Below are 24,703 nucleotides of genomic sequence, written 5' to 3'. Positions count from 1 at the left end.
AAAATATATATAAACAGTGCTGGCAGAAAATATATTAATCTAAACAATTCACAAACCTAGAACACACACAATAAAGGGCTTGTTGCTCATATGATACATTAAATAAAGTGCAACAGTGCTCCAAACTTCCAAGGTATGAGGTACCACACTCTCCCTTCGGTGACCCCACTCACCAAAAATATTGGACCCTCAGCTTTGCAGTCTGGGGTCAAAATAGGCTGTGATCTAGTGATCTAATGATCTGGAGCGTAAGGGATGGTTGCTCAGAGACTCTTCCAGAAGGATTTCTCTATATCAAAGAGGATTCGCCACACTCCATACATAGGTAAACAGAGAAGTAACTCATAGTGAAATATCGCTAAAATAAAGAGCAAATCGCGACCTAGGCACCACTTATGCTGCGTACACACGACCGGACTTTCTGGCAGAAAAGGTCCAACAGACTTTTGGCAGAGTTCCGACGGACTTCCGAATGAACGGACTTGCCCACACATGAACAGACTAAGTCCATTTGAAAGTCCGTTTGTTTTGAACGTGATGACATAAGAAGGGACTAAAAAGGGAAGTTCAGTAGCCAATAGTTTCCCTTGCATCGTATTTGGTCCGTCGGACAAGCATACAGGCGAACGGTTTTCTCGATAGGAATTGAGTCTGTCGAACAGATTTGAAACATGTTCTATTTCTAGGTCTGCGCGTTTTTTTTTTTTTTTTTTTAGAAAAAACTTTTGGATTATCCCACACACGATTAGAATGTCAGACGGACTGATTCCGTCGGACCTAGTCTGCCGGAAAGTCCGGTCGTGTGCACGCGGCATTACAGGATAGCTGGCAAAAACAGGCATCAGTTAGAAATCATCCGAGTACGCCACTGGTTGTGTTTAGATTAATATATTTTCTGCCAGCGCTGTTTATATATATTTTTTCTCACTGTTTAAGGTTGTAGCACCTTTGCACAGCTGCCTCAGTTTTTCATTCATCACTATTTGATCACCTTAATGTAAGTTTTTTTATAGTTCATAAAAATGCACTGATTACTGTGTAAATGTCACTGGCAGGGAAGGGTTAACACTAGGGGGCGATCAAGGGGTTAACTGTATTCCCTAGGTGTGTTTCAAACTGTGAGGGGCTAGGACTGATTAGAGGAGGAGCCAGATCGATGTTCATACTTAGTAGGGACAGACGATCTGTCTCTCCTCCCCGTCAGAACTGTTTACACACACAAATCCCGGTTCTGGCTCTTGTGCCACGATCTTGTGTGATCGTGGGTGGCCCAGCGGCGATCGCACCAGTCGGCCACACGCAGTGGGCACCTGCTAGGACTCTTAAAGATTCGCCTAGCGGTGCCACTCTGCTGACGTATATTGGCGTGAGCCAGTTGGCAAGTGGTTAATTTATGTAAAACCTTTATCCCAAAACTGTTGCTGTAACTGCCTAAAAAGTATTAGCTGGAGTTTGACTTTTTCATTAGTCAAGTCCATGTAAATCTGCTAGTGCATCTAACACAATCCTCTCCTCAGGTTAACAATGCTGCTGTCCAAAGGTGTCTCCATTGCTCTGCCTCCCAGAGTGGAGACACCCTAAGCCCTTGTACACACGATCGGAGATTCCGACGGAATGTGTCCGATCGGAGCGTTTTGTCGGATATTCCGACTTTGTGTGGTCTGCATCGGAGTGTTTCCGTCGGACCAACTTTTCCAACTTGCCGGAAATATTTTCTGACAAAATGCTCCGACATACTCCGATCATGCGTAGAGAATTCCGAATGGACAAAGTGCCACGCATGCTCAGATCAAATTCCTACATCAAAGCTATTGGCTAGTAGCCTGAATGTAGTCCCATCGTAACGAAATTACGTCATCACGTTCTGAAAGATCGGATTTTCCGACAACTTTGTCCGACCGTGTGTATGCAAGAGTTTCGGGCAAGATCCGTCGGACAAAATCCGACGGATTTGGTTGTCGGAATCTCCGACCGTGTGTACAAGGGCTAAGACAGGAAAGTGGATCACCAAGCGTAAACAAAGGAAAAAATATATATATATTGCAGCCACCACTTTTACATTGATAAGCTATTATATATTACATCTTTATTTTTGGGGTATAATACCGCTTTAAGGAAAAGCACTCCCTTACACTACAAATGTTGTTTGGAGCCCCTTGATACCTGTCCAGTGCACCACACATGCTTTAACATGCAGTGTTGATATGTTACTGTGCATTGCATTAAGGCAGCGTCTTTAATTTGAATAAACTGCCAACACACCAAGCATGAAACCAAACATACACCTTTTTTCCAGAACACTGCACCGCAAAACAGAGATGGTTTACTTCTGTGCAATGTGTTCTACTAAAACACGTGTGCCAGGATGCACTGGATAGGTGCGTTCAAAATAAATGGTAAAGCAATGCCAATCCCCACAATTGTACATTATTGTGCCACTGTACCACAGAGCTTCTGCCCCAAGTCCCGCACATGCATGTTATGTAGTTCAAAGGGGAGAGAAGATATCTGCGCGCTGAACAATATACCTTTGATACTAGGCATATATCTCCTAGGTGTCACATCTGCTATCCCTGGCCTTACTTGGCACAGAATCTCATATAGGCCCTTTTTTATTACATTTATTTGTGCACTATCACAACTGCTTTTTGGATTTAATTCACTAATTTTATATTTATGTAATTTATTGTAATTTTTCACATTTATTTAATATAGCGCTGCACTTTTTTTCACATGTTATGTAGTCTATTCGACTGAAGTAAACAATTTATATACACTGTAAAGGCCCGTACACACGATCAGACTCTTTGACAACAAACATGCAAATTAGCTGTTTTAAGGCAACATCCGACCGCGGTAACAAAAGTCCAATGGAGCAAAGTCCTATCGTGTGTACAGAAAACCATCGGACTTAAGTCCAAAGTACAAACATGCATGCTTAGAACCAATGCAAAAGATCAGACAATACAGAAGTTGACCAAAGGGTGGCGGTAAAGAGCAGAAAAACCACGTGATTTGGTGAAAGTTCGCTGAAAAAGTCCTGCCGCGTATATGCAATACAAGTTCACGGCCAACGCCCTTTGGACAGAAATCCACGGGAAAGTTTGTTTGAAGTCCAATCGTGTGTGAGAGGCTTTAGACTTCCAAAAGAATGGGTGTACAAAGAAAATTCTTAGTATGATCAATTACTTGGCAAATGTTCAAAACTACTTTCAAATCTTGTATGCTTTTAACATTCAATTTAGAAATGAATGGAGTTTCTTAAATGAAAACCACAATCACAGAAATTCAAGAAACATTTTCCATCCTGCTCTTTCAAATTTTCTCCTCACTATAACTTTTGCGCAAACCAATCAATAAACACTTATTGCGATTTTTTTTTTTTTGCCAAAAATATGTAGAATACGTATCTAAGAACGCTCTATTTGTGGGGAAAAAAAAGGATGTCAATTTTGTTTGGGAGCCACATCGCACTACCGCGCAATTGTCAGTTAAAGCGACGCAGTGCCGAATCGCAAAAAGTGGTCTGGTCTTAAGCCAGCAAAATGGTCCGGTCTGAAAGTTGGTACAGAATTTAAGGGGATCACACAGGAACACAACAGGAAATAGCACTTGTACTTTGGCCTCACTGACCTTATTGGCCTATTAGTAGTTGAACCCTCTCCAGTCCCTATAGTAATTCCCCAACTTAGAATGGTTCTAAGTGCTTTGAACAGTATATAAAAGACAACAAGAGATGCTATAGAGAATTTTCCCATATGGAAATAAGAAAGTAACCATTACTAAGCTATTATTAAAAATGTGGGCTTTGAGGTCGATATCTTTATCCTACTATTAACACAGTTTTTAACACCACACCCCCCCAAGATGAAAAGGCTGCAGTACCAACCATCAAGCACGACCCATTCAAGTGAATTGGGTTACACAGAAACCATGTGCAATATACGGTACACGATGGTGCCAGAGTGGTGTGGGCTTTTAGAAGTTAAACAGGCTGGAGGGAGCAACACAAAACCTCCTCATCGCCTGTCAAATGCAATCTCACAAGCAATCCATTGCAGATAACTCTTTAGAGGGCTACAGAATGTGTAAACAAGCCCCTTTTTAATTCATTGTATGCAGGCCATACACCAGAGAAATTCTGTTCTAACAAAAGTGTTTTTGGAACTTTCTTTTGGTTTTCTTATAGTTAATAGGAACAAATTAACGATCATTTTCAACCATAGTGACAACGAAAATCAAAGGGTAGGGATGGAACATTTTTCTCGAACAAACTAAATTCTGTGAATGTAGTTTTCATTGGGCAAAAATTGCACTTATTGTAATGCATATGGGCATGTTGAAATCAAAGATTAAACTTGAAACATTAATTCGGCAGTCAAACCAAAATTTTTCTGGGTTTTTTGGATGAAGTTTGTTGAGACGATAATTGCGTTATCGTAAACTCTGCCAAACTATTTTTCTGAATTTCAAACACATTTCTACAGGTTAGACGCAGCTTTAGGACACATGCAAATAGAATTATTTGCTTTACCTATTTCTTAATTATTCTAAGTCAGTTATTCCTCAGGTTGGAAAAAAAAAAAAAGATAAGGATAATGTAATTTAAACTTTTTTTTCCCTTTAAAAAGGTCAGCAGTCCTATACTTCTATCTTGACAAGTTTAGGCAAGGCAAATGGCACAGCAATATTGCTCATACAAACCTGCTTAATGACAATCAGTGCAATTTAAAAATTCCAAGGCTGCAATGTACATACCGGTTCTTAAACATGCAACATTAAGCAGCCACCATTCTGGTAACCGGGGCAAAATGACAATAACTCTGTCTCCTGGTTTCAGGTCACAGGCATCAGAAAGAATGTTAGCCACTTTTCTAGAGTGGAAGCCCAGCTCTTCAAAGCTCCACTTGATCTCTTGTCCAGTACCATCTATCCACCATAGAGCAGGGTTGGGCTCCTTAGTGCCATCCTAGGAAAGGAGTAGTGATAAAATTTAGAAAAGGTGTCCAATACTGCGGTTAAAAAAAATGTAATAATGAATAGATTACCTTCTCAGCAGCTGTCCATTTGTCTAAGACATCACTTGCAAAGTTAAAATATTCTGGTACCTCAGGTTTATAGATCTGTTTAATATTCTCATAGTCTGTGAAATTTTGAGGGTCAAAATAAGTCTTGTCCTTGCTGAAAAATCTGCAAAAAACTCTTGGAGTGAAATGGTGGGTGAATGGCTTGACTTTAAGAAGAATATTCATGGTAACAATTGCTTTGTCAAACGATGAATCTATAGAGAAAAATAACAAATGAAAATAATCAATAATAAAGTTAGCCCTGTCCTCCATATGCCAAGTCCTATCCTTATATATTCTATATGAATTCAAAGGAGAACCCTGGAAGCGAGAGAGAGATAGTTCTGCCCTTCATCCCTGGGCTATCAGCAAAGTGACTCTTAGCCACCTATAGCAGCCGAGAGAAACAAGTATGCAGTGATTCCATGCGCATCTGAGTTCTTCCATTAGTCACCCTATCCAGACACATCGCCCTCAGCAATATGGAGAAGTGGGTTGTTGAAGGAACAACATCAAAAGCACATGTACACAGGCAGTGTGAAAATGGATTAGCCTGCATGATATTGCCTGGATAAAGGCTGAGCAAGCATGATGCCATTTCAAGTAGACCCAATACCACTGGACCAATGGGTAAGTCAACATTGCTCTAGTGGCCACAAATGCACCAATGAGAGCTACCCCACTGGCTACCAATACACATACATTATTATTCCATTTGCTGCTATTACTACAATGAACAATACTGCAATACTATGTATTCTGTGCTAAACTATTACATTTCCAGGATTGGTGAACTGTGTACCTTATATTATACATTCATACTCCTAGGACGTTTTTAAGGAACTTGGCCCTGTCTAGCTGCAAGGCCACTTCTGTATTATAAAGGGAGATTATAAACGCTAGCTTTCAGTACTGGAGCACTGAACCACCAGGTATTCATGTTTGTCTCCTGTTTGCCTCCACTCTTTCACTTAACACTGTCCTTTATCAGTCCACAGTCTGCCTCCCCTCCTTACCCTGCTTCTTCATGTTCCTTCTAGCTTCTCGTCACATTTTGTCTTCTTGCTCTTTTCTATCCAATTAGCTTTCTTCTCTGCCTCTCCTAGTGTTTTATGGTCATCCGTCTCTCCTTTCTTCCTTCAACCTCCCTGCCGTGATCAGCTTATATTTGACCTCCTTTATGACCATTTGTCCACAACCAGTTGCCATACTACCTCTTCTGTCTCTACCCTAAATCTGTGGTCAGCCTGCATTTTGCCTCTTTCATTGTCTGGAAAGGTTTCACCTGCTGGTGGCACTTTGGGCCGCAGTACTGGTGTCCACCAGCGGGTGTCTCCTGGCAGTCTGTAGACGACATCATCTCCTGAAATCAGGCATCACCTGAGACTGATTGCAAGAGGTGTGTATATATGCTTGGCAAATGCTTTCCTTGAGCCCTGACCTGTATTACTGAATCCTGTACCTTGTGACCTGTATTCCTGAATCCTGTACCTTGTGTCCTGTGTTCCTGAACCCTGCCTGGCAGACTTATGCCTTCCTCCTGTTGTCCTCTCCCTGTCCCTGCTCCCTGTTCTGATTGATCTCTCGTGTATGATCCTGTCTTGATTACGTTTATGATTACATCTTACTCCTGTATTCACGTTTGGTTTAGAGAGTTGTTATTATTGTGTGTCACCATGGTTTTTTAATGGTTTGCTTTATAGTTTAAGACTTATCCTTTTAATAAATCTTACTATTTTTTACTTTACATGTGTTTTGGTCTTCCCTATTGCAGACCACACATTTCTGGTCGCACCGGTTTATGACATTCATCTACCATGGTCCATACTTGGCTCCCGCCGTGCCTCTTTTCCCCAGAAGTCTACAATTAACTTCCCTTCCTCCCCTGTGAAAAACAGCCCCAGTTCGCCTGAGGGATGGTTTATATCTACCACTCAAGGGTTAAAATTAGCAAAAGGCTCCAGAGGTGTTAGTGCCCATGACAGCTCCTTGTTTTTTTAGCCTCTTAAGGATGGGTTCTATGGCTACCTGAATGGAGTCATATATTTTAAAATAGAAATCTGTTGGCTCCTTGGCTACTTTTCAAGTGATGGGGTGCAAATGCACAAGTTTGTGAGCCTCTAAAGAGAAAGGGCTAGTCAGCTGGCCCAATCCTTTGTTATATTGTTTCTCTTATTGGGAATTAACCTTGCACCCTGCATAGAGCAAACACTTAGATTAATTAACATGGGCAATAGGCCCTGAAAGCTCGCTGAGTAAGGTTTTTTTTGGTACTCTGACACAGACCCCTCCTTACTTCAAATTACACTTTGTTTCCTCCCATAATCATTTATAGTATGTAGTACATATCCAACTACAAAATTGTCTGACTGGGCAGTAATGAATACCAGTGTCCTACCGTATAAGTAAAGGCCAAAAGCATTCATTTAAATCAACCCATTTATGAATTAGAAAACAATTACTTAATATAAAGCATTACAATGTTTAGTAGAGTACAAATGTGACCCTAGAGTTATTTTGCAGTAAATCTGTTGCCCATCTGGGCAATCGTTCTCTGTTTTTTATTTGTTTATATCCTTTTTTGCTGTTTTTCATTTTGTTTAGCCATTAGAGTGGGAGATACTGCTGCGGACTGCCATGCAAGTACTGTGCGGTTAGCCCCTCCTCCTCCCCCCTTGTTTTTCCCCTTCTCCCTTGATGTGGTGATCTATGGGAATTGGGGATCTGTGGCAGCCTGTTTGTGGCTGTATTCTTATATTTAGATTTGAAGCTACCCCTGCGCATGCACTGGATGATACTGTTTGTGTTGAAGCAAGCGCCATGATGCCGATCGTAACGGCGTCATGTTTATATGGCATTGGCTGGCACTGTGTTCCTAATTAGTTTATTTCAGTCCCGCAAATGCGTGGAGGGAAATTTCATTCGACGTGTGGGCGGATGAATGAGCCATGACGCCTAAGTACAAGGCGTCAGGTCTCCATAGCAACAGATGCTAGCACTAGGAAAATCTCCAGCTGATAGGGATATTGGTAATGATTGTGGGTGGAGCTTTGGCGCCATGAGCTCTATTTAAACTGACTTGATTTGTTTGTCTGATAAGCGTTGGATATGCAGAGCGATTGATATGTAAAGGTAAGGACAACTAAACCACATAAACTTTGAACTATAGGGATATTATGTGGTAGCAGTAGGTCCTAATGGCTGAACGTTGACTGGTAACCAGGGGCGGACTGACCATTCGGCACTTGGGCACTGCCCGAGGGCCCTATGCCACTAATGGGCCCCATCAGGGTTGCCAGCCTCAATAAAACCAGGGTCAGTATGTCAAACCGTTTTAGTGTGTGTGTGTGTATGTGTATTCTGTGTGTGTATACTGTGTGTGTGTGTATACTGTGTGGCCCCATAACCTATTGCCTGGGGGCCCCATAATCTACTATTGCCTGGGGGTCCCATAATCTCCTATTGCCCGGGGGCCCCATAATCTTCTCCTCCCATAATCTCCTATTGCCCGGGGGCAAAAGTTGTCAGTCCACCCCTGCTGGTAACATCGCTTATATATTTTCTATTGTTTTTCAGTGGCTCCAAGTGCCTAGCTGGGCTTCTTTTGTTGCTTGTTTTAAAGCTTCAAGATGCAGCACTAACATGCTCCTGTTATACTGCAGTGCTTGTGTGATAATTGGTGAAAACTCTTACTGACAAAGGAGGGAAGCTTCTTGATAATAGACATTAGGTAATTATAGTTTTGCATGTAGTCACCTACAGAGTCCCCCTAGTGGTCGATATTCACATTGCTCATAGGTGTGTATTTATGCTTATATTTAGGATGTACCGATTGCTTGCTTTAATGAAGATTTTGAAGTCTGGATGACTGTTTCCATTTGTCTGATTGTCAGTAGTAAGTATTATGGCTGTATGGTTCACGGCACCTGTTCCCGCATCTATTCCCCTTATGGGTGTTTTTGATATTTTGTCAGTTAATGTTTTTGCTAATAAGTAATTCAATTCATTATGTTTTGTAGGGGATACTCTGGGTCAAATCCTGCATATCTCTGATATCATCTGTCTGCCCGCTTTTGTGGCTGGGAGGCTTCCATCACTTCTAATCTCTAGGTTTTTACCTCTGGTCCCCTGTTTTAGGGACTAAAAACATGTAAGTGGAGTTGAAGGATCGTAATTGGTCCATAAATGCATTTAGCTTAAACTAAGGGTATAGTGATGATAAAGGAATTTACACACTTACGTGGGGCATATGCCTAATGATTGTTCTTTGTCTCCCTTTTTAATTTAAGGTTCTCCAGATTTAGGTTCACAGACATGTGGTTCTGAAGAAGCTGTCTGCGAAACGCGTTAACCACTTTGTCTTTGATATATATTGTTACTGAAATTGTTGTAATCTGCAAGAACATCCCTCATGTTTTTTTAAATGTTTATATAAACATATGTTTTCTAATACATTTGTTAAAACGATATTGCATAGGAGTTCCTCACTGGTACCGATATAGTCCGTCATTCTGGTTGTTTTTGTTTCTTTTATATATTTGTCAATCGGGCAATTTCGTTTTTTATTACTGCCTGAGTCCTCGTTCCCCTTCAGACCTGTGGTCAACATCACAGGAAAGGGGGGAGGGGGTCAAATCTAAAATTAAAAAAATAAATAAATAAAAACACAAAAAAAAAAAAAGCACAAAATATTTTGGCTAGAGATCCACTTTAAAAGCTTTTCATTTTTCTAGTTCAATAGATCAATCAGAGCTTAGTTTCTTTTTAACTTTAAGCACTGTTTTTAAAAGCGATAAAAGTTGGGAGAATGTTTAACTTGCACATTTTATGCACAACCAGCATGTACATGTCAAATCTTTCTCTTGACCTTTTCTCTTGCTTAGTGACATGTAGGGATGGTCCTGATGTTCGAATCGAACATTGGGTGTTCGTTAGTCTACAAACGAACCGAACATATGGGGCGTTTGTGGCAAATTTGAGCGCCACGGAGTGCCCCATAATTCACTGCGAGATCGCAGTGCATTGACGGCTGCTGATTGGCCAAAGCATGCACCTGACCTGCATGCTTTGGCCAATCAGAGTGTGATCTGCTGGGAGAGCCATGATTGGCCAAAGGCTCCACACTATATAAGGCTGCTTACACAGCGGCTGTAGTTTGATAACGTGGAGAGATTGAGAGAACTTGAGCTAGATTAGGCAGGTTAGTTAGTGGCGTGCAGGCAGTTTAGCATGTGTATATATACACATATATATATATATATATATATATATATATATATATATATATATATATATATATATATATATATATATATATATATATATATATATATATATATATATATATATATATATATATGTACATCGCAGGACACTTTTTACATTTTTTTAATAAAGGAATTGTCAAAAACTGTCTGTCTATTGTGGTTTTTACTTTTTGACACTTTTTGGTGAATGGGTAGGGGTACAGTGTACACTGTACACATGCCCCCCCCACCCATGAAACCCTGACAACCAATGGCCAGGGTTGTCAGGAAGAGGCACTTGTCCCCATCAACTTGTGGACAAGGTGCTTTGGTACCCCAAAGCATCCTCCCCATGTTGAGGGCAAGTGGCCTGGTATGGTTCAGGAGGGGGGCACTCGCTCACCCCCCCTTTCCTGGCCTGCCAGCCTGCTTGCTCGGATAAGGGTCTGGTATGAATTATGGGGGGGGACCCCATGTAAATTTTTTTGAATTTTGGCATGGAGTTCCCCTTAAAATCTATGCCAGACCCTAAGGGTCTGGTATGGATTTTGGGGGGGACCTCATGCTGTTTTTTTTAAATTTGGGCGTGGGGTTCCCCTTAAAATCCATACCATCTCTTTTCCCATGTGACAGCAATATAACTGCAAGCAAGTTTAAATTATATTTTTTCCTTTTGTAATGTCATTATTGGGCACATATTGCAAAGATGCGCCCCTTTACAGGCAGACTAAGGGGACCCCCCAGGCACGATATTTAAAGGAACCTTTCATTTTTATTGTTTCACTTTAAACATTATTAAAATTGCTGCTCCTGAAATGTAAGTCAAAGTGATTGTGTGTGTGTGTGTGTGTGTGTGTGTGTGTGTGTGTGTGTGTGTGTGATATATATATATATATATATATATATATATATATATATATATATATATACACACACACACACTCTATATTAACTAAAGTATTGGATTTCTGCCTTTACACACACATGAAATTTAATGGCATCCCAGTCTTAGCCCCTGTACACACGGTCGGAGATTTCGACAACCAAATCCGTCGGATTTTCTCAGTCGGATCTTGTCCGAAACTGTTGCATACACACGGTCGGACTAAGTTGTCGAAAAATCCGATCTTTCAGAATGTGATGACGTGATTTCGTTACGATGGGACTACATTCAGGCTAGTAGCCAATAGCTTTGATGTAGGAATTTGATCTGAGCATGCGTGGCACTTGGTCCGATCAAAATTCGCTACACATGATCGGAGTATGTCCAACCGGCCCAGTTGGTCAGGAAATATTTCCAACATGTTGGAAAATTGGGTCGGACGGATATTCTGACGGAATCAGTCCGATGCATACCACACACAGTCGGATTATCCGACGACATGGTCCGATAGGACACATTCCGACGGATTCTCCGACCGTGTGTACAGGGGCTTAGTCCGTATGGTTTATTATTGAGCTATAAGCTGCAACTCTTCTAAAATCACTCATCCGTGTCTTTATAGACCTTGATTTGTGCACTGGTGCACAAAGCAGCACTGAAATTGTCCAAAAATGTCTGACGCCTTAAGAGTTCCCTTCATTGGAACGAAGGAACCAAGCCCAAACCATAATTCCCCCCACCCCCACCCACCTCATTATGCCTTTGCCTTACAGTTTTTTTTGTTTTTATTTTCTGCGGGTATACTACCGGTTTAAGATTGCTTTTGAACTTTCCAACTACTAGTCTGAGGTCATGCTGAACACACCTCGCTCACCCAGCACTTACCGACACACCTTAAGGTATTTTAAAAAATGTATTAGGCCAAGCATACCTTAACCACTAGGCGTCCGCACTATAGCCGAAAGACAGCTGCAGCGTGGATGCCAATTGCCAGGAGGCCGTCCCTGGATGTCCTCCTGTTTACTTACGCAATGCACACTCCCGAGGGCACACATCGGGGAAGTTCTGTGCTGGCCGTGTCCCTTGGACACAGCCAGTCACAAATCGCTGTAAATGACCAATCACAGCGGCCATTTACACCACGATCGGCGTGACCAATGAGAGATGATCTCATATGAGATCATCTCTCATCGCTGACTCTCCCTCCTCACACAGAGACAGCGTGTGAGGAGGGAGAGATGAACCTGCTGCAGCGGTTAGTGAAAAAAAAAACGAAAATAAAGTGCCATCTGTCCCCACTGCTACATGTCCCCACTGCCACCTGTCCCCAGTGCCACCTGTCAGTGCCATCTGTCCCCAGTGCCACGTATAAGTGCCGTCATCAGTGCCACGTAAAGGTGCCATCTGTCATCAGTGCCACATAGTGCCATCTGTCATCAGTGTCACATCATTGTCACGTGTCATCAGTGCCACATATTAGGGCCATCTGACATCAGTGCCACATATCAGTGCTACCTGTCAGTGTCACGTGCCATCTGTTATCAGTGCCATGTGTCATCAATGCCGCGTATCAGTGCCATCTGTCATCAGTGTCACGTGTCATCAGTGGCACGTATTAGTGTCATCAGTGCCACGTATTAGTGCCACGTGTCATCAGTGCCGCGTATAAGTGCCATCTGTCATCAGTGTCACGTGTCATCAGTGCCACATATTAGTGCCATCTGTCATCAGTGTCACATGTCATCAGTGCCACGTCAGTGTCACGTGTCCTTGTCCTGGTGCTCCAGGTCCTTCAAAAGTGTAATAGGTAGTCAACAATTAGATGTGTAATTTATTCTCCTAGAACACCTGATGGTGCCCCCTGCATGTTGGGCCTCTCTATGTGGCTAGGCTGTGGAAAAGTCCCACATATGTGGTACCATAATACTCAGGAGTAGCAGAATGCATTATTTGTGATATACACATGCCATGTGAGAGAGATACCCCATTACAATGACAATTTTGTGGAAAAAAATCTTAATTTTGCAAAGAACTGTGGGAAAAAATGACAACATCACAAACCTCACCATGCCTTTTACTAAATACCTTGGAATGTCTTCTTTCAAAAAAGGGGTAATTTGGGGGGTATTTGTACTTTCCTGGATTGTTTGAGTCGCAAGAAATGAGATACACCACCAGTACATCAGATGTGATCAATTTTTTGATTTGCACCACAGCTTGTAGACTCTCTAATGCCGCGTACACATGTAGCGGAATAACCGGCGGACTTCCCGCCAGACTGTCCGCCGGACTTTCCGAACGGGCTACTTGCCCACACATGGCACTTTTTCAGCAGACTAATACGGCGTACTAAGTCCGCCGGATTATCCGCCGTACTTTTGAAATGAACGGACTCGCCCACACGCGTGGAGGAAAGTCTGCTCATTTTGAGCACGTCTCCAGGTAGGCGGGGCCCGCGAAGGAGACATCGCTGGCCCCGCCACCTGTTATGGACTTAAAGGGGAACCCCCACGCCGAAAAAAATCGGCGTGGGGGTCCCCCCCAGGTCCACATCAGACCCTTGTCCGAGCACGCTACCCGGCCGGCCAGGAAAGGGGGGGACTGTGACATCATAATAGGCGGGGACATCATCCGGTGATGTCCCTTTATAAGTCCTGCACGTCGCGTCCGCGCCGTTGTGAGCGGAAGATGCGACGAGGCAACATCTGAAGAGAAGAACAGAAGGCGGCGGCGACGACAGAAGACCGGGCCACCGCCTGTAAAAGAGCTAGAAGAAGGCGCGGTGGCCCGGCAAAAAGAACCGAAGAGGGGGACAAGACCCCCGAAGTCGGAAGAAGAGGGCGGCGGCGAGGAAGAAAGCCGGGCTCCTCCGCTAGTAAAAGAGCTAGCAGAAGATAGCGGAGGAGTGCAGCGAGAAGACCCCCGAAGACGGAAGACCCCCGGAGCTGTGCAATAAACTATTTTAACCCTTGTGTGTTGTTTTTTTTAACTTTTTTTTTACAGGTGAATGGGTAGGGGCACATTGTACCCCATAAAATCAGTTAGAGTATCCCCGCGCTATCGCCAAGGGCCTAAACTATTTATAAGGATAGGTTGCAGCAAACCACCGACAGGGGTATGAACCCTAACCCCCAAATAGTAAATTTAAAAATCAAACAAATGGTGTTGCGCTACCTGAGCTAAATACAATTAAAGTGCCTTATACTTGTGTAAATAGTGGCAGTGTTATTGAGTGAAAAATTATATAAATAATATTCTACCTACAAAACGTAAAACTAAGCTATCCTAAATTGGAATTAAAGTGCCAGGATACCGGAAGTGACGTTCGCAACACGAGCGGAACGCTTGTTCGTTTTTAAGCTGTGTTTTTACTACATGTTTGTGAGTACCTTTTCAATATATCTTTGTAATAAAATTTACGAACGTACTTCACCATCGGAGCACACCTCTTTCTTTCCTATGAGACCTCTGTGGATGATATTGAAGCCTAAGATCTATATGGAAACTATCTGAAAAGGAAAACCCAGCTGAGGGGGCTAATATCCGTCTACCAGGAATCAGGGCATAATCACTGGACCCTGTTGCTTGCTTGATTTGCTGTTTACCTTACAGCAGTAAGGTAAGGGGCCACTCTACCTGGTGTGCCGTGTACACTGGAGATACAGGAATCACAAAACACGGTTGCTGGCACCTGTTTTTAAGAAGCACTGAATAAGTCACTGGTCACTTTATCCATTCCGGCTCACATATAGACTGTTTTATTGCATTCTCCCTACTAAGAAGATCACTGAATTAATAATCACTGGTCACTATATTTGATTTATTTGCACCAAAGACTCTATTTCATAACTTTTGTGTTTAAGCATGTATTGTGTGTTGCACGTTTTAATATAAGAAAAAATATTTTATGGAATGTTTCTCTCCCCTTTGGAGATATTTATGTTTATTTAAAGCACATGATACCTTCAGTTCATGATTTGTAACACATTGGATATCCCTGTTTACTGATTTGTTGGAGAAACTATATTTATATTTTTTTGCATATATTTTTAAAACATTGTACCCCATACTCATTCACATAGGGTGGGGGGCCAGTATGTATATATATATATATATATATATATATATATATATATATATATATATATATATATATATATATATATATATATTCGGTATCTCACAAAAGTGAGTACACCCCTCACATTTTTGTAAATATGTGACAACACTGAAGAAATGACACTTTGCTACAATGTAAAGTAGTGAGTGTACAGCTTGCATAAATTTGCTGTCCCCTCAAAATAACTCAACACAGCCACGAATGTCTAAACCACTGGCAACAAAAGTGAGTACACCCCTAACTGAAATTGTCAAAATTGGGCCCAAAGTGTCAAAAATTTGTGTGGCCACCATTTCCAGCACTGCCTTAACCCTCTTGGGCATGGAGTTCACCAGAGCTTTGGTTGCCACTTGAGTTCTCTTCCATTCCTCCATGATGACATCACGGAGCTGGTATATGTTAGAGACCTTGCGCTCCTCCACAGATGCTCAATAGGATTTGGGTCTGGAGACATGCTTGGCCAGTCCATCACAATTACCCTCAGCTTCGTTAGTAAGGCAGTGGTTGTCTTGGAGGTATGTTTGGGGTTGTTCTCATGTTGGAATATTGACCCGCGGCCCAGTGTCCAAAGGGAGGGGATCATGCTCTGCTTCAGTATGTCAAAGTGTATGTTGGCATTCATGGTTCCCTCAATGAACTGTAGCTCGCCAGTGCCGGCAGCACTTATGCAGCCCCAGACCATGACACTCCCACCACCATGCTTGACTGTAGGCAAGACAAACTTGTCTTTGTATTCCTTATTTGGTTGCCGCCACACACGCTTGACACCATCTGAGCCCAAATAAGTTTATCTTGGTCTCATCAGACCACAGGACATGGTTCCACTGATCCATGTCCTTAATCTGTCTTCAGCAAACTGTTTGCAGGCATTCTTGTGCATCATATTTAGAAGAGGCTTACTTCTGGGATGACAGCCATGCAGACCAATTTGATGCAGTGCGCGGCATATGGTCTGAGCTCTGACAGATTGACCCCCCACCCCTTCAACCTCTGCAGCAATGCTGGCAGCACTCATACGTCTATTTCCCAAAGACAACCTCTGGATATGACACTGAGCATGTGCACTCAACTTCTTTGGCAAACCATGGCAAGGCCTGTTCTTAGTGGAATCTGTTCTGTTAAACTGCTGTATGGTCTAGGCCATCTTTATGTAGAGCAACAATTCTTTTTTTCAGATCCCCAGAGAGTTCTTTGCCATGAGATGCCATGTTGAACTTCCAGGGACCAGTATGAGAGAGTGAGAGCAATAACACCAAATGTAACACACCTGCTCCCCATTCACACCTGAGCCCTTATAACACTAACGAGTAACATGACACCGGGGAGGCAAAATGTCTAATTGGGCATTTTCACTTAGGAGTGTACTCACTTTTGTTGCCAGCGGTTTAGACAATTAATGGTCATATGTTGAGTTATTTTGAGGGGACAGAAAATTTACACTGTTATACAAGCTGTACACTCACTACGTTACATTGTATCAAATAATTTCTTCAGTGTTTTTTACATGAAAAGATATAATAAAATATATACAAAAATGTGAGGGGTTTACTCACTTTTGTCAGATACTGTATAATATATATATATATATATATATATATATATATATATATATATATAGTTTATGGCATGGCTCAAGATTTCAAGTCCTGAGCTACTAGCCAGGCCTCAAGGGTTATGCGCCACCAGTTGCCCCAACCAACCCCTACCCTGCCCCACCCCTAAACCCACCCTTATAAATTATCTCATGAAATTACACTTTAATGTTTTATGCAATTAAGTTATAAAAATATTAACAACTTTATCCATGCCCACCAATGCAGCTTGCCTGTGTTCACCATGTGCAGCCACCATGTGCAGCCTGTGTCCACCATGTGCGGCCTGTGTCCCATGTGCAGCCTGTGTCCCATGTGCAGCCTGTGTCCCATGTGCAGCCTGTGTCCCATGTGCAGCCTGTGTCCCATATGCAGCCTACCTGTGGAGGGGAAGAGAGGAGAGCCGCCACTGGATGATCAGAGCAGTGTGTTTCCCTGCCGTGTGCCATCACATAAGCCCCTTCCCTTGTCTGGGGGATCTTTGATACATGTCACCCGTCCTAGGATTGGATGGGTGATTTATAACAGAAACTTCCAAAAAAGAATACTTTTGTTTGTAATATTTAGCAAACATTTTTAAAAACCCAGTGGTTATTAAATACCACCAAAAGAAATTTGTGTTAAAAAAATACTAAAACTGTCATATGGGTACAGTGTTGCATGACCACGCAATTGTCATTCAAAGTGCGACAGTGCTGAAAGCTGAAAATTGCCCATTATTGAAGTTGTTAAAGATACAATGATAAAAGTGTGCCCACATTCCTCTTGATCTATTTTCCAGTTTGAGGAGCCGGCCCAGATTTGAACCGTGTATGGGCAGGGTTGCAGGAAAGAAATTTGCCTGATTCCCCCATCAACACAGACAAAGTATATAAAAAAAACACAAACCAGTAAAGCGCACTACAAGGTCCAGCTCAACAGACAGCAGTCTATGGTATAATGGTGAGGACAAAGGTTCATTCCAAAACACAAGGGTCCTGCAGCTTGCCAGGTAAAGATCTGGGAAGACAGTGCTGACAGGGGGAATCCCTCCTGCCGAGACATTGTTTTCTCCCGGCAGGGGGCACCAATAATCACAAGTAAAATCTGTCAGGCTGTTTGCAGCAAAGTTGATCAATAAATGAATTTGTTACATTCAGCCTGCCCATACACAGTTAGAACTGTCTATAGCCGGTCTAAGGATGGAATTATATGGGCTCAGCACAGGGCCATCTTTAAGGCAGGGCAAAAGGGGCAGCTGCCCTGGGCCCTGTCATTATTGTGGGGCCCATATCAGCTGCCTCATACTTGCCAACAATCCCAGTTTAAAGTCCCTCGTGGTTTTCGTCCCGTGCTGTGTCCTGATATCTCAGTGTGAGGTTCTGTTACTAATGCTGCCCAGCTCTGCCCTATTGTGTACAGATGACTCACCTGCAGACCCTGTGTTTAAATGTAAATACCAGCATTGATATGTAAATAGCAACTGCATTCATATGTAAATAGCGACAGACCGGCAGCATTCATATGTAAATAGAGGCAGTATTCATATGTATATCATGCCCCCCTGAGGTCAGATCTACCATCACCTATACGGAATGCTGCCCACTGGGGAGATAAAGGGGCATGCTGGAAACTGATCACACCCACCCCTCCCCCCCCCCCCCCCCCAGCACTGCCACTGATCCCAGGAGTCCTAGGATCCCTAGGAGTTTTCTGTCTATTAATGGGTCCCCTCACCTCCTCAGTCCATGGTGTGCAGGCAGTGAGGAGATGATGTGCTGTAACCTCTAGCAACCAATCAGTAAGCAGTAATGAGGGGCAGTAACCTCTAGCAATCAATTAGTGAGCAGTATTGATGTACAGTAATCTCTAGAAACCAATCAGCAAGCATAAATCATGTGCTGTAACCTCTAGCAACTAATCAGTGAGCGGTAACAATACACTGTAACCTCTGGCAACCAATCGCAATCGCTGCCTGATCTGATTCCGTAAACTTATTTTGAGTCTAGCTACTATTTATTTTATGCCTCAAAGCAGGTGGAGAGCGAAACTGCATGGAGGGGGGGCCCCAACAATTTTTTTGCCAGGGTCCAATCAATTTTAAAGACGGCCATGGCTCAGCATGCAGAAAATCATTCACCAACCATGCTGTCAGAACAGTGTTCCATTGTCTGTCAAATTGCTCCCCTAACAAAGGGCCTACAGGTGGAGGGTAGCAATGGAACACACAGGTAACCATAGACCAAATGTTAGGCAAAGCATGTGGAATTTTGTTGCCCTGATTTGACCCTGTACACACATGTGAGCAGTAAATGTAACGATAAGGGGAGCTCCTTAGCACTCTTCCCTGAGGGCAGTTATATTATACTTGATAGTCCTCTCCTTTTATTTACAACACAACTGAGTTTCTGTCTGGTGAACGTGGCCCCAGCTAGACGTAAAAAGTTAATTGAAAGCACATGTTGTTTACACCCTTATAAACTATTTTAGACCTAAGCTTTAAGGACTACTTCTCCAGAAAAGCATATTTTACTCTGCCTGCAGCTAATTCACAGATCTCTTGCATTTCATTACAGATTTCCTAGAGCAATTACAATACAACACAAGAAATGTCTGATATTCAGTGTTTAGAGAAAACAATTTAAACCTGAATACTCACAGACCGCCTGCCAAGATCCTAGATATGTGATCCTTCTATTTCCTGCCTCAGTTCAAAGTATGCTTGTTAATTGGCATTGTGGGAGAGGCCAGAGGAGAGCTTGCACAAGTTAGGAATTATTAACTATGTAGTTCATGTGTAAAGTTAAATGACTGACTAAAAACCCTAAAAAAGGTATATACACAAGCTAAGGGGGGACTGATGGATTTTTTTGGCCTACGAATATATGCAAAATATATGTTGTGGACCTGTGGTGCTGAAAATTGGAGACTCCTGCTTTAGACCAAAACTTCTCATCTAGTGATACATACTGTATACTGTATGTCAGGGGTAGCTTTCCTTGGTACATGAGAGAATGCCCCTTCATTACCTGGATTTACCAGTCGTTATAGATGTAGGAGATTATAAACCATATAAAAAATACATAGAATCATTTTTAGCTGAACCTACTCTGAAATCACTTACTTTGGCGACAGCAACTTCCACCAGGGCACAATGATATCTGCTTTAAAATCCATATTTTAAATAAAAAACTCTTGTAAATGTAATTTTTTTTACCACAGTGTGAATGAGGCCTTATTGTATATTTTTATCTTTAATTTATTTGTCAGGTTTGGACTAGGGATGAACTTAGTGTTCAGTCCGAATGTAAGTTTGGACCGAACACTGGCTATTTGGATGCTCGTTCAAATGCCTGAACGTTTATGGCTTGACAGCTTCTGGCTGTCAATGGTTGTTCAGGAAGCAGCGCCTGCTTGCGCCTGCTACATCCTTACCAACCACTGATGTCACGCATCAAATTTACTAACATCGTTTGGAAACCCAGCCATGTACGCAAATGGGCACATGGCCATATTTGCCCATTGATGTAACCACTATCCCTGCCCCTTTTTGTGACCATTGCCCGTCTTGGCTCTGAGGAAAGGGGTTCTCCCCTGAAATGCGTCAGGCGTTTGTGTTGGGGTATTAGTCGATTCACTTGACATCAGATCTGGACATGTGGATGTTCGGTGTGATGGACCCGATTGTATTGATTATGCCTTTTATCAATACTCGTTTGTGACTAGCCATTTTGCTATATGTTCTGTTTTTAATAAAGCTCTGTCTATGGTAATGCACTAGGTCAGTGTGCCTTCCTTTCTTGTTTTGTTTCATTCATATAGTCTTACCATAGGTTTGGCACTGCGTGGGGGTCGTCGGCTTTGACAGTGGATTTACAACAAGGGACCCTTTTTGGGAATTTTTATATTTTTTAAAGGACTTGTCAAACATTTGGTTGTCTTTATTTCTAGATGAGATCTTTTTTTTGGTGAATGAGTAGGGATATTGCATACCCATGGTGGGTATCACTAAATCTACAGACATCCACCATATAAGCCTAACCTATCTAGCCCTATGAAGAAGAAATGGTATGGTATATAAAGAGTTTTGCTTTTCACTGGTGGGCTTATTAGCCCCATGCTGTGCCACAGAGCATTATACATGCCCCTACTAACATACACTGATCAGCCATTACATTATGACCACCCACCATAAGCGCTTGAAGCATGGACTCCACTAGACCTCTGAAGGTATGCCATAGTATCTGGCATCGAGCCATTAATAGCAGATCTTTTAGGTCCTGTAATTTGCGAGGTGGGACTTCTATGGATTTTACTTGTTTTTCCAGTGTAGCGTTGTAGTTGCCACTAGTAACAAACAGCCACCATATCACCCCGCTGCTAGACCCCCATATATATCTTGCAGACACTGATAAGGCTAAGCTTACCTACCTCACTTATATACTTAATGATACATAAGTGATTAAAACCTTTTATTTATATATGAATCAACCCATGAAATTAAGGAAAAATGATTCTTGTGGGAAAAGGATACCAATCTAATTTATTTAAACGTACTATTATACAGAACAGAACCTTGTGTTAATCCAAGATTAGCAACTATAACATAACTGATACAACCCTAAAAACAACGATGTTACCAATCATACAAAATATTGATATAATGGTCATACATATGTTATCAATAGATTAATGATATATTAATGCAAAATCCTATGATAGAAAAAGTTACAGAAAGGGTAAAGAGGGATACGAGAATACATTACATAGGCATTCTTACATGACGCCATATTGGGTCCAGTCCATGAGGTAGAGAGAGAGCTAGAATCCCTAGGCTTTTGTTTTTATGTGGTTAGAATCACCCACTCCAACCAATCAGAACTCAGGGTCACCTCATTGGTTCAGAAGTGGCATTGAATCCTGATTGGCTACTCCTGCAGCCTAATGTTCATTGGTTGAGTTGCCTCAAATTCTGATTGGCTGTAATTTCAAGCCCAGTTAAACAAGCATGCTTCCCACACCAGCAAGAGGATAACTATGGTGCCTCCGTATCTGAAAACCTAAGAACCTGTTAAATTATCTCTTGATTTACAACCATCAGCCCTCTTTGATATAACATAAATTAGCATTTCAAGGACTTGTGATCAGGAAGAGGCGCTATGTCTGAAATGGCCATTTCTATGAACAATAGGGTAACTTAGTTACTATGCAGACAGCAGACCAACACGTTGGTGTGTTTGAGATACCAAAAACAGTAAATAGGCCCACCTTCTAGTATACATGTTCCTATAAACCATACACACACACACACACAATATATATATATATATATATATATATATATATATATATATATATACACACAAAACGAGGCATGGTAATCTAACTAAAAAGTCCTCACAATGGTTCCCTTGAAGCTCCTTGATTTAACCCTTTCATGACTAAGCCTATTTTTGGAATTTGGTGTTTACAAGTTAAAATTCATATTTTTTGCTAGAAAATTCTTGGAACCCCCAAACATTATATATATTTTTTTAGCAGAGACTCTAGAGAATAAAATGGCGATTGTTGCAATATTTTATGTCACACGGTATTTGCGCAGCGGTGTTTTAAATGCAACTTTTTGGGAAAAGGGACACTTTCATGAATTAAAAAAAAACCGAAACAGTAAAATTAGCCCAATTTTTTTGCATAATGTGAAAGATAATGTTACGCCGAGTAAATAGATACCAAACATGTCACACTTTATAATCGCACGCACTCGTGGAATGACGACAAAGTACAGTACCTAAAAATCTCAATAGGCAACGCTTTAAATTTTTTTTACAGTTACCAGGTTAGCGTTACAGAGGAGGTCTAGTGCTAGAATTATTGCTCTCGCTCTGGAGATCTCAGCGATACCTCACATGTGTGATTTGAACACCGTTTACATATGCGGATGCGACTTCCATATGTGTTTTGTTTGCTTTGCGAGCTCGCGGGGACGGCGGGCGCTTTAAAAAATGTTTTTATTTATTTTAAAATGAATAAATTGTTTTAAAAAATTTATTTTTTTATCACTTTTATTGCTGTCACAAGGAATGTAAACATTCTAAAAGACCCCCCACCCCTCCTTTACACTTCATAGTATTCAGATCGCCAAAAACGGCGATTCTGAATACTGTATATTTTTTTAAAACCGGCGCCATTGGCAGCCGAGTAAACAGGAAGTGACGTCATGATGTCGCTTCCGTGTTTACTAATAGGAGACTGGAATGACGCCGATTACGGCATCATTCCAGTTCCTCCCCAGCAGCCGGAGGCATCACATCGTGAATCGGTGCTCCCGATCGAGCGGGAGCACCTGTAACAGCGGTGGGACGTCCCCTCCCACTCCTCCGGCATAACAGCCAAGCGGCTTTAAGCTGCTACGGTTGTTATGCCTGGATAGCCAATCGTCCGCTGTAAAAAACGGTACTGGGATCCAACATGTCCTAAATGTGGTGATCCCCAGGCCACGTTCTACCATCTCCTTTGGTCTTGTCCTGAGTTGCAGGTTTACTGGAAGCAAATTGTTGACTTCCTCCACGACCAAATGGGCTCCCCTCTGACGCTATGCCCCCGCCAATGTTTGCTGGGGATTCTCCTCGTATCCGAGGAGGCAAGGATCCCGACTGTTTTCCTACAGGAGACCCTATACCTAGCCAGACTGCAGATAGCCCGCACCTGGTTGCGCTCTGCGCCCCCCACCGCCCGACAATGGAAGTCGGCTGTCAATGCCACTCTCCCCTATAAAAAACTGCTGTATATGCATAGAGGCTGCCCGAGCAAGTTTGCCAAGCTGTGGGATAAATGGATGGGGGATTCAGATACATGTACCGACTAGTGTAGCTTGTGGTCTATACGCCTCCTTACACCTACCCGGGTTCGGCCCGGCGAGTCTAGCTGTCTCCGTGGTTGTAGGTGGGCTTCCCGCCCTCATAATAATGGTCTCCTGCTCCTCTTTGCGAATTACTTTGAGTAGGATGTACTATGGCTCGGCATATGACTCCCAACCTCTGAGTTCCTCTTTTCCCCCCATATCTAAACACATTGTATTGCCCCTTGCTTTTTATGTAATGTGCAACCTGTAAACAAAGAACCCCCCCCTCCTTGTGTTTTTCCTGTGGTATTGTTAGCAGCTGTTTTCTATCCGTATATTTGGTGCATGTTGCACCCCATATGTGTCACTGTTATCCTATGTATTTTGTATGCTCAATAAACGTTCTTTTTTCTAAAAAAAACGGTACCGGGATGATGCCTGCAGGTGCGGGCATCTTCCCGGTATACCCCCCGTAAGCCGAGTACGCACATCTGCGTACACTTGGCGGGAAGGGGTTAAATATGGATTTCAAAATCTCCACCAATATCTCCACCACAACTCAATGAACAGTCTTTTGCTGTTTTGATTTTGTTTATTGGGGGGGCACAACTTGGTTGGGGAAAAGGGTATATGGGATGCCCAAAGAACTGATCACTTTGCCATTGTATTTGGAGATGTTATAGATTCTTTGCATATGGTTTGAGTCTGAAGGAAAGATGTACATATTAAACAGCTACAGTTTCCTGCATCACCCTTCAGAATATTGCTCCTCCTCTGCGTAACTCCTGCAGACTATTGCTTCCAGAACTTCCTCATCAATGATCGTATAATGATGAGGATATCACTCTTGACCGTGCAAGGGTGATGTTCCCAGAAATCCTCTCCTCCTGCACAAACTTATACTGTAGTTATTAATGTAATGTCACATCTTCTTCTGCAAGCAAAAAGGACCCACTCTGAATAGTTCCTCCTGCTT

At 42.3% G+C, this 24,703-nt stretch overlaps 1 protein-coding gene across 1 annotated transcript in view; it reads right to left on the bottom strand.

Moving 5' to 3' along the window:
- LOC143924594 (acyl-coenzyme A synthetase ACSM3, mitochondrial-like) overlaps positions 1-19,668 on the bottom strand; it is a 42,828-nt gene extending 23,160 nt beyond the window's left edge. Inside the window, exons 1-3 of the mRNA XM_077448986.1 lie at positions 19,546-19,668; positions 5,049-5,281; positions 4,759-4,969 (exon numbers count right to left, since the gene is read on the bottom strand). Coding sequence (XP_077305112.1) covers positions 4,759-4,969; positions 5,049-5,252 — 415 coding nt within the window. The 5' untranslated portion in view covers positions 5,253-5,281; positions 19,546-19,668. The remainder of the gene's footprint in view (positions 1-4,758; positions 4,970-5,048; positions 5,282-19,545) is intronic.
- Between the last annotated feature and the right edge of the window lie 5,035 nt (positions 19,669-24,703).

This window comes from Lithobates pipiens, unplaced genomic scaffold, assembly GCF_037356315.1.
Source record: "Lithobates pipiens isolate NorthernLeopardFrog02 unplaced genomic scaffold, aLitPip1_a1.2 Scaffold_22, whole genome shotgun sequence".
In the NCBI taxonomy this organism is placed as follows: Eukaryota; Metazoa; Chordata; class Amphibia; order Anura; family Ranidae; genus Lithobates; species Lithobates pipiens.
The sequence above is the reverse complement of the archived record's forward strand: the minus strand, read 5'-3'. Positions and strand labels throughout refer to the sequence as shown.